The sequence below is a fragment of the Dipteris shenzhenensis genome, chromosome 26 (genome assembly GCF_047967505.1).
Source record: "Dipteris shenzhenensis isolate YYH24624 ecotype China chromosome 26, Dip_SZ_1.0, whole genome shotgun sequence".
Taxonomy (NCBI): Eukaryota; Viridiplantae; Streptophyta; class Polypodiopsida; order Gleicheniales; family Dipteridaceae; genus Dipteris; species Dipteris shenzhenensis.
In genome coordinates this window covers 3,455,416-3,466,133 of record NC_141621.1, presented here as the reverse complement: position 1 = coordinate 3,466,133, position 10,718 = coordinate 3,455,416, and the positions used below count along the sequence as shown (strand labels likewise).

The 10,718-nt window shown below is 43.4% G+C and overlaps 1 protein-coding gene across 1 annotated transcript; it reads right to left on the bottom strand.

Moving 5' to 3' along the window:
* Positions 1 to 8,883: 8,883 nt before the first annotated feature.
* Positions 8,884 to 9,907, bottom strand: LOC147884546 (peptidyl-prolyl cis-trans isomerase-like). Its single transcript, XM_087397138.1, has 2 exons — positions 9,747 to 9,907; positions 8,884 to 9,583 (listed from the first exon to the last, which is right to left on the bottom strand). The coding sequence occupies exon 2, from the start codon at positions 9,580 to 9,582 to the stop codon at positions 9,055 to 9,057; it is 528 nt and encodes a 175-aa protein (XP_087253264.1). The 5' UTR covers position 9,583; positions 9,747 to 9,907; the 3' UTR covers positions 8,884 to 9,054.
* Positions 9,908 to 10,718: the final 811 nt, after the last annotated feature.

The following is a 10,718-nucleotide window of genomic DNA, read 5'->3' as shown; positions in this document are numbered from 1 at the left end:
CTGCATTGAGCTTCACATTCTGCTCCAATGGAACAAAGATAGGCTTACAGCCTGTCATCCCATATTTGGACAGCATGTCCAAACCGTATTGCCTTTGCAACAGCCATATCCCACTCGGGGATCTAATAACCTCAATGCCCAAGAAGTAACGCAGCTCTCCCAAATCCTTCATCTCAAATTTCTGCTTCGACAGCAGCTTCACTTCATTAATGTCTGCATCACTATCACCTGTAATAATCAAGTCATCAACATAGATGACTATAAGCACAATCCCTCTGTTTGTCCTTTGCACATAAAGTGAAAAATCTGAATTGGAAATCTGAAATCCAATAGTGACAAGATATTGCCCTATCTTGTCTGACCATGCCCTCGGCGCCTGTTTTAAGCCATACAAGGCTTTGCGCAACCCTACATACAAAATCGGGGTGTGAATTATCCTCATAACCTTCTGGCTGCATCATATAAACCTCTTCCTGCAAATCACCATGCAAGAAGGCATTTTTCACATCCATCTGATGCAAAGACCATCCCTTTGCAGCAGCCATAGCAATTACTGCTCTCATGGTTGCCATCCTTGCAACTGGGCTGAAAGTTTCCTCATAGTCAATTCCATATGTCTGCGCAAAACCTTTGGCAACCAATCTTGCCTTGTACCTGCTAACAGACCCATCAGCATTGTGCTTTACTTTGTAAACCCACTCTAGCCAATAGCCTTCTTATCATGAGGCAAAGGCATCAAATCCCAAGTGTGGTTTGCATCCAAGGCAGCCATCTCTTCATCCATAGCTGCTTCCCAATTTTTATGCCCTGCTGCATCCTCAAAACATGTGGGCTCTGGCTCCTCTAGAACCTTGACCATATAAGCATAGGTGATGTGCTGTATACCCATCATATCTCAGCCTGTCAATTGGATACTTAATACGAGTGGACCTCCGTACAGCTGGATCAGTTGTAGGAGTCTTTAAATCATGCCTGCTTTTCCTTGCACTAGGTGTAACAACAGAAGGAATCCCAAGTTCCTCATCAAGGCTCATTTCAGAGCCACTTGACTCTCCATCAACATGAGAGCTACCAGCAGACACATCAAACACTGGAGCATTGTCTACTTTTTCTTTTCCCTTATGTGATACCTGCACAACACTATCAGGACTGCCATGTGACGATTCACTAGATCTCAATCTCCCTGTCCATGCATTAGATCCACTAGTAGAGGACTCTCTGGGTCCACTCAAGGCTTGAGATTGCTGCTCTGCATTTATTGCAGCATTCCCATTTCCTGCATCTGCATCTCCTACCATAACAGTTGGTGCATACCAGCTGCTCATTTCATCAAAAACAACATCTCTGCTCACTTGCATTTTGCGGGTGGAAGGGTTATAATAGCGATACCCTTTCTGGTGCAGAGCATATCCAATAAAGATGCATTTTTCTACCTTTGGATCCAGCTTTGTTCTCTTCTCATCAGGAACATGAACATAAGCTATGCAACCAAATACCTTCAAGTGAGAAATATCTGGTTTTTGGCCTGTATACATTTCTTCAGGCGTCATGCCATGGACAGCTGCAGTGGGGGTTCTGTTCATAATATAAACTGCAGTTGATACTGCTTCAGCCCAAAAATAATCAGGCATGTTTTTCTCATTTAGGATCGCCCGTCCTACTTCTGCAATATGCCTGTTCTTCCTTTCTGCAACCCCATTCTGCTGAGGGGTAGACCTGCATGAGTACTTCCTTTGAATTCCCTGTTCTTTCAGATATTCACAAAATTCTTCTGAAAAGTACTCTCCCCCTCCATCAGATCTTAGCACTTTAATATGCACACCTTTCTCTTTTTCAACCATGGCCTTAAAAGCCTTGAAATGGCTGAACATTCACTTTTGTGCTTCATAAAATAAATCCACACCTTCCTAGTGTAGTTATCAATAAACATCACATAATAATGGCATCCACCAATGGAAGCAGCTTTGGTTGTCCAAACATCTGAATGGATCACTTCCAAAGGTCTTCTGCTCACCTTAGCATTTTTGGAAAATGCATGTCTGGCCTGCTTACCCATTTGGCATGCTTCACATACCTTTCGCATTCCCTCAACTCTGAATTTAGGCAAACCTGCAACAATGTTTTTCGTTTGCATAGATTTCAGCCTTTGTATATTCACGTGCCCAATGCGCTTGTGCCATATCTCAATCTCTGCAATGACACCTCTCCCATGCGCAAACATAGCAGCTTTCACCTCACGCATATCAACATCCAAGGTGAACATTCTGCCATTTTTGTTGCCTTTTGCAACCAAGCGGCACTTATTTTTCAAGTCCTCAACAAAGCATCCATCAGGATTAAATCTAACCTGTAGACCTTGCTCAACCATCTGGCCAACTGAAACCAGGTTCTTAGTGATTTTTGGAACATGAAGTACATCTGCCAAGTACTTCGTTTTGCCATCCTGCATAGCCAATGGCACTTTACCAACCTGCATAATTGGGTGCGCAGTATCATCACCTGTTTCAACATAACCTGGCTTATCCAAATTTCTAACATCATGAAACCACTCACCATGACTGGTCATGTGGTTAGAGGCACCTGAATCAACATACCAAACATCATTGCAAGCTGCAGCATCTCCTGACATGGAGTTAACCATATGCTGCATCACAAAAAGGTGCTCATTTCTGTCGTCACCATGCCCACTTGATGATGCATAGTTGCTTTGCTGCAACTTCCCACTTTTGATGTCATTCTGCTTTTTATAGCATGTATTCTCCTTGTGTCCAGGCTTTCCACAATAATAGCATTCTGTGCTGCTATTTACTTGCTGGGTTCCTTTGCCATGAACCACGGCCTCTTTGGCTCCCCCTGCCTCTAGAACTACCACGTCCTCCTCCATAGGACTGGTTTTCCTGTTGTTGCTGTTGGTTTTGATTTCCTGCACGGCCACCAAAACGGCCTCTTACTCTACCCCTGCCTCTACCTGTATTCGAGTAGAAAGCAGTCTCTTGAGAAGTTGAGGTGGCTGAACCACCATTCCTTTGCTCTTCACTCAGCAAGAGAGCAATAAGTTCCTGAAAATCAGGAAATGTTTCACGGACTCCAATGGATGTCCGAAACTGTGCATAATCTTTCCCAAGACCATTCAAGGTCACGGACACTAAGTCCTCATCATCAACAGGTGCTCCAATGGAGGCAAGAGAATCTACAAGGCCTTTCACCTTCAAGGAATACTCATTTATATTCAGATTTTTCCTTTGCACATTGTGCAACTCCTGCTTTAGCTGCATCTTTCGTGCTTTGGTATTTGTGCTATACAGCTTCACCAATGTATCCCATGCCTCCTTAGGCATCTCTACATCCTGTATATGCACAATCATAGAATCTGAAATGCTAACAGACAGCCAATACAGGCATTTTCTAGCTTTTTCATGCCATTCTTTAAAGGCCTTCAATTCAGTAGGAGTGGGAGCAGCACCCAAAACTGGTTCTGCAGTTTCACCACTGATGTACTCCCAAACTCCCTTTCCCATAAGGAAGTTTGTCATCCTGAACTTCCATGCTTGGAAGTTGTTCTCGTCAAGCTTCTCACTAACAATGGTAGACAGATTCTCAGACATTTTACAAATCACGAATTGCAACAGCAACCTGTAAACACAGCAAATGTCTCACAAGGGCAAATAGCAAAACTTCTGCAAAACGCCTCACAGGGGCAGATCTGCAACACTGACGAAAGTGGTATTTCACCACACAGTCACTTCCTAGTGACGATTTTGCATCAACAGGCAACAGGCATGAATCTGCAACTCCCAATATCTCTGCACACAGGCATACGATGCAATTTCTGTGGCACCTTTCCACCGACTAGCCGCGCAGTGGTCGCATAGCGAAAAACAGGGCCTTTTTCTGAGTGCCTGCGAAGAACTTCCGCCTTCAAAACGGGCCCCGAAACGGCCTCAAATCAAAAAAATAAAGTCACCCAGGGCTTTGCCCTATCCCGAGCATATACTGCGCTCTCGCCACACCGCGAAGGGCCTCTCAATCTGAAACAGTGCACTCCTGCACTTCTGGCTGTGCTACCTGCAGAGATTTGCTCCCAAACTCGAAATAGGAAAGCAACACTAGTCCTCTTACCAGGACACCACAAACTTGGCTTGCTTTCTTGAGTTCCTTACCATGAACAAGGCTCTGATACCATGTAAAGAATAAGGGAGAGAGATAGGAGACTCAAGTTCAGCTTTCTTCACAACACACAAAAGAGAGAGGACACAAGGTTGGAGGGTGAAGCCTTTCTTCACTTTTGCACACAACGATGATACAATAGAAGAGGGAAATACCCTATATGTCAAACCCTAGAATATGTGGTTCATATGTGAATCCAAACCAAAAACATACGTGGTAGTCTAACTACACCACGAGTACAACTAACATAGGCGGTGACATAAATGATAGTCATCCAGGAGATATATCGGGGGTAGAGCTTGATATCTCAACACACACAATCACTTCCTAGTGACGATTTTGCATCAACAGGCAACAAGCATGATTCTGCAACTCCTAATATCTCTGCACACAGGCATACGATGCAATTTCTGCGGCAACTTTTCACCGACCAGCAGAGCAGTGGTTGCACAGCAAAAACAGGGCCTTTTTTAAAGTGCCTGCGAAGAACTTCCGCCTTCAAAACGGCCCCTGAAATGGTTTCAAATCAGAAAAATAAAGTTACTTCTCGCCACACCGCGAAGTGTGTCTCAATCTGAGATAGTGCACTCTTGCACTTCTGGCTGTGCTACCTCCAAAGAGCCAAAAGAGTATTTTATTGGGCTACAGTGAAGAGGCGAAGGGTTACCGTCTCTATAATCCTATTACCAAGAAGGTAATAGTAAGTCGCGATGTGGTCTTCTCAGAACAGCTGCATTAATTGGAGGAGGATGCTTCCTTCCCAGACAACCAAGACTAGGATATCCATCCAGTACAACCACTAACAGCAGACCGAACTCCCCCAACAGTGCTTGGGAGGATTCAAGATAAAGAAGAGGAAAAGAGCCTGCAGAACCACAACGGAAATAGCCATTCCCAAAGTGGGTAAAGCAGCTTCTGGATAGCAGAGAACCTCTAGCCATTGAGAAGGAACCATCCAAACACCACTGGTCCAAGAGATTAGAGGAGCAAAGAAGGGTGCAAGAACACTTGGTCAACTATGCTTTGATGATAGAGGTGATCCGTGCTGAAAAACCCAAGTGTCTTGAAGAGGCACAGGGTGATGATAGGTGGATGGAGGCTATGCAGTCGGAGTATGGCTCTATAATGAAGAATAACACTTGGGACCTTATGGATCGACCACCAAAACGCAAGGTAATCGGCACCAAGTGGGTGTACAATACCAAGTACAAGTTCGACAGCACGTTGGATAAGTACAAGGCTCGGCTCATGGCAAAAGGATTTGCACAGGTACATGGTTTTGATTATCAGGATACTTTTGCTCCCACAGCTCGACTAACCACAATTTGTAGTGTTTTGGCTTTAGCAGCACAAGGAAGTTGACCCGCGTTTCAGATGGATGTAAAATCCACCTTTTTGAATGGCGATCTCAAGGAGGAGGTATACGTGGAACAACCACCAGGTTTTGTGATCCCGAGTTTAAAAGGTAAAGTTTGTAAACTGAAGAAGACACTTTACGAGCTGATGAAACAGGCCCCACGAGCATGGTACCAGTAGATTGATGCCTACTTTCTACAAAACGGGTTCAGGAGGAGCCCATTTGATGCAAATTTGTATATCTACAAAGGAGGCAAGTGTATGATCATGGTCCTTTATGTGGACGACCTTGTCATAACAGGGAACCATGAAGAGAAGATCTTGCAGACAAAGCAGTTGCTAGGAAGAGAGTTTAAAATGACAGACCTCGGACTGATGCATTTCTGTTTGGGGATTGAGGTTTGGCAAGAGCCAAAACAAATCTTCATCTCACAATTGCACGAAGCCGTACTTTGTGCATAACACCACTTCCAAAGGGAACAACAGCCCTGGAAGCCCGAAGTCATGGAAGGGATTCTGAACCCTTCATGTCCCATGCCAACATGGGAAATCCCTTCAAGGAGTAGAGCTCGTCACCAATCGCCTCGCTAGCAAGTTCAAATTCCAACACCCCTCGAACAGAAGTTTCACAAGTGTTTGGTTGAGACAAATATCTTGGAAGCCCAAGGCCTATCAAGGCAAGCGATACATTTGGGTCCCATAACTTCCAATGACGCCAAATACACAACCTCAACTCGTTGGGATTCATAAGGTAGTAGCACAAGAACGTGCGTCAACTCCTGATGCAATCCCACAGGAACCTACCCTCGAGCCTAGCACAATGAACAATTCTACAAGCCCCAGGAGTATCATGATTACATGTATAGTACAGCTCAAGGAGAAGGCATAAGGGTTGGTCCCTAAGGAAGCAACACAAGAACCAACCCTTAAAAGCGGGGTAGTTACACAAGAACCTTCCTCCAAGCACGTGTGCATGCCATCAAAGGACACTTTACTCAATGGAGCACTTGCAGTGTTACCCGGGCATAGCCCGCATTCACAGGCTATCAAGGAATGTTCAAGTGTCAGTTGGGCATACAACTTTGCATGGGTATTAATTGATAAATTTTGTGTCATCACAAAGTTTCATGCAAAGTTTCATGTTGATTGGGGACTATTTGGGTGGATGAGCAAGTGAAATTCTCAATTTGTCCACATGCTTGGTGCATAGATGCATAGGTTAAGTACCAGATGGACATACAACTTTACATGGGTCCTTATTTTACTAATTTTTGTATCCTCACAAGGTTTCTTGACAATCAAAGACCATTTTCCTGGTCATGCAAAATTACCAATTTGTGCACGTGTGTGTATATGTGCACAAATTCTCAACCGTGGACTATCATGTAGTATCAAATATGCATGCAACCTTGCATGGGTATTAAATTGACTATCTTTTGTTTCCTCATAAATTTTCATGTCAATTGAGACCTTTTGGATGGATCGGCAAGCAAAATCCCCAATTTGACCACACGTGTGATGCATAGTTGTAAGAAAATTCCATATTTAGATTGTCGTGGATTGGTCACATTCCAAACGGGCATGAAACTTTGTATGGGTAATAATTTGATTTTTTTTTTGTTATCACAAACTCACATGTCTTTCAGAGACCTTTTGGGTGCATGGGCATAAAAAATTTCCAATTTGTGCATAAGCATGGTGCATAAATAGGTGCAAAAAACCTACAACCATGGATAGTCATGGAATGGTCAAGCATCAGATAGGAATGAAACTTTGCATGGGTTTTAACTTGACTTATTTTTGTCTCCTCACAAAGCTTCATTTATTACGACCGTTTGGGTGGATGGGCTTGAAAAAGTCCTAATTTGTGCACATGTTGGTGTATAGGTGCAAAAAATTCACAATTGTAGATCGTCATGGAATGATCAAGTGTCAGATGGATATGCAACCTTGCACAGGTATTAATTTGACTATGTTTTTTTGTGTCTCAAATTTTCATGTCGATTGGAGATTGTTTGGGTGAATGGGCATGCAAAATTCCAACTTTGTGCACATGCACGGTGTATATGTGCAAAAACTTGCAACTATGGACTGTCATGGAATGGTCAAGTGTTAGATGGGTGTGCAACTTTGCATAGGTATTAATTTGACTATTTTTATCTTGTCTCAAAATGTCATGCTGATTGGAGACTGTTTTGTATGCATGTGGTGTATAGGTGGAGAAAATCACAACCGTGGACCACCATGGAATGGTCAAGTGTCAAATGGGAAGGAAAATTCTTGTGGTTATTAATAGGACTTTTTTTTGTGTCATTGTAGAATTTCATGTCGGTTGGAGATTGTTTAGGCAAATGGGCATTCGAAATTGCACATACAGGGTGCATAGTTCCATGAGTGGACCATCAGGTCGTGCTAGATGGGCATGCAAATTTGCATGGGTGTTAATTTGACTAATTCTTGTGTCATTGAAATCTTTCATGCCCATTGAAGACTGTTTGGGTGGATTGGCATACAAATTTTCCAAATTGTTCATATGCATGGTGCATAGGTGCAATATAATCTCATTCATGGACCGTCATGGAATGATTACGAGGTAGCAACTTTTCACGAGTCATAACTTGCTTAATTTTAATATACTCAAAAGGTTTTATGTTAATCAAAGACCCTTTGTGTGGATGGGTATGCAAACTTCTCAACTTGTGCACATGCGTGGTGCAAAGGTGCAAAAAAATTGCAACTGTGGACTGTCATTGAATATTCGGTCAAGTGTGAGATGGTCATGAAACTTTGCACATGTATTAAATTGACTATGTTTTGTGTCCTCATAAGTAGCATGTCGATTGGAGACCATTTGGGTGGATGGTCATGCGAAATTCCCAATTCGTGCACATTTAGTGGATAAGTGCAAAAAAAAGCCCATTTGTCGACCGTCATGGAATGGTCAAGTGTTAGATGGGCATGAAACTTTTCATGGTTATTAAATTGAATAATTTTCATGTCCTTGAAAAGTGTTATGTCCATCAAAGATTGTTTTGGTGGATGGGCACGCAAAATTCCTAATTTGTGCACATGCGTGGTGCATACGTGTAAAAAAATCCCATTCGTGGGCCTATCTCCCATGCTTGTGAAATAAACCACATGTCACTCTGTTGAAACCCAGTTAATTGTATTTTTTTCATTTAAAAATATGACGTGAATTTTTACACAATCCCGCTCCACATCACCCAAAACCCATCTGTAAGCACTATCTCCGCCAACCCAGTGCTAACAATATAGTTATTCTTAGCAGTTCATAAGGAGCAAATACTATAGTTGCCCATATTCTACTTTAAGTCATATTGTGTTTTGCAATAGAGACAATTCAAAGCGTTGATTTCAATCCATATATAAAATTCCATCATGATGAAACATCCAAAACGGTAGGAGCGTAGGGAGGAGTAGATGTTCAAAGGATGCTTTAGTTACAAGAGATGTAGGCTCCAAATGAGCAATTACCGTTATACTTAGCAATACGGTGGACGACAAAGAGATTCATGGAAGTGGTAGCTGGCCACAGTCTGTAATAACAACCGACTTGGAAGTTTTGCCAGACTGAGAACCCACTTTCTCAATCATCTTCACGACCGGCATACCCTCCACAACCTGCCCAAACACAACATGCTTTCCATCCAACCAAGGCGTGGGTACTGTACAGAGGAAGAATTGCGACCCGTTAGTGTTGGGGCCAGCGTTTGCCATGGAAAGAATTCCAGGCCCACTGTGTCTCTTGGCGAAGTTCTCGTCCGGGAACTTCATCCCATAGATTGACTCTCCTCCCGTGCCGTTTCCTGCGGTGAAGTCTCCTCCTTGGCACATAAAGTTGGGAATGACCCTGTGGAATTTGGAGTTCTTGAAATGGAGAGGCTTCCCCGACTTCCCGAGTCCTTTCTCACCGGTGCAGAGTGCCCGGAAGTTTTCCGCTGTCCTGGGCGTGCTGTCTGCAAAGAGCTCCATCACAATCCGGCCAGCGATGGTGCCGCCAATGGTGATCTCGAAGAAAACTCGAGGGTTGGTCGGCATTCTGAAAGGGAGAAAAACGGCAGCCAAAGAAAAACTGATTCAAAAGCTTCCACACAACTGTACTCATGTCTACTTTAGGACGAACGTCGATGAAATTTGGAAGGCAACTACGGAGCGATAAAGAATCACGAGATGGAGAGAAGGATTCGCCAGGACAACATTACCCGAAGGCTGGAGGTTGCAGATCGTCTTCTACTACAGAGCCGTTCACTTCTTGAGGGAGCCTTAGAATGTATAGCAACGCTTTTAACTCTTACCCAATGTTCTTCACTTGGCCTCTCTTTCTTACTGTCAATCGTGTAGTGGCAAACGTGTGGACGACACTGATGGGTGTAGGCCACTACAAATTATTGATGCCTCCCCTCAACACTTGATTTGGCCATGTAAGTTGACTCAAGATACACTCTAGGATAATGGTCATCCCCTTAATGTGATGTGGGGTTGGCCTTTTATAAGGCTAACCTATGTATGATCGGAACAACTCACCATTAGTTGGGCTACGGTTACGATCCTTAATCTGATGGGGGCCTTGAGAGAAGAAGCCCTTTGAAAGGCTGACTTATGTATGATTGGGTCATCTCAATTTGGGAAACCATAGCCTAAGGATAGCAAACCACATCACAAACACTTATATCGTCTAGTGTTGGGTAAGATGCAAGGGCCTAATATGGTGCTTATAATGCTTCTTGAAAACACCCTCTTGAAACCAAGAGCAATTATGAGTTCTTAACATGGGGCACCCAATGGCTTGTGGTGCCCCCCAAGGAATTCTAATGCCCATAACACTAGTCCTCATGCACTCCCTTATGAGCTATCCTTGCCCATCCCATGCCCATAATATTCCCCCTCTTTCTAGTGGCTCAACCCTTTCAAACTTTGAAGATGGCATCTCCACACATGGCACTCATTTTCCTCCTCAATTGATGGGATTTGTGGCTTTTATGTACTTCAAAGTGAAGGGATACCCCATGCCCCCATAACTATTAGTGCTATTATTTTCTACACTCCATAGATACACCAATGATGCCTTAGTTTGCCCCACCAATGATGCTCTTAGTTTTCTTCACCTTTATGAATTTGAGTTTAGATGTCCCAAAAAGACAACAATTATGTGTTACCTTCATGAGAATCTTAGA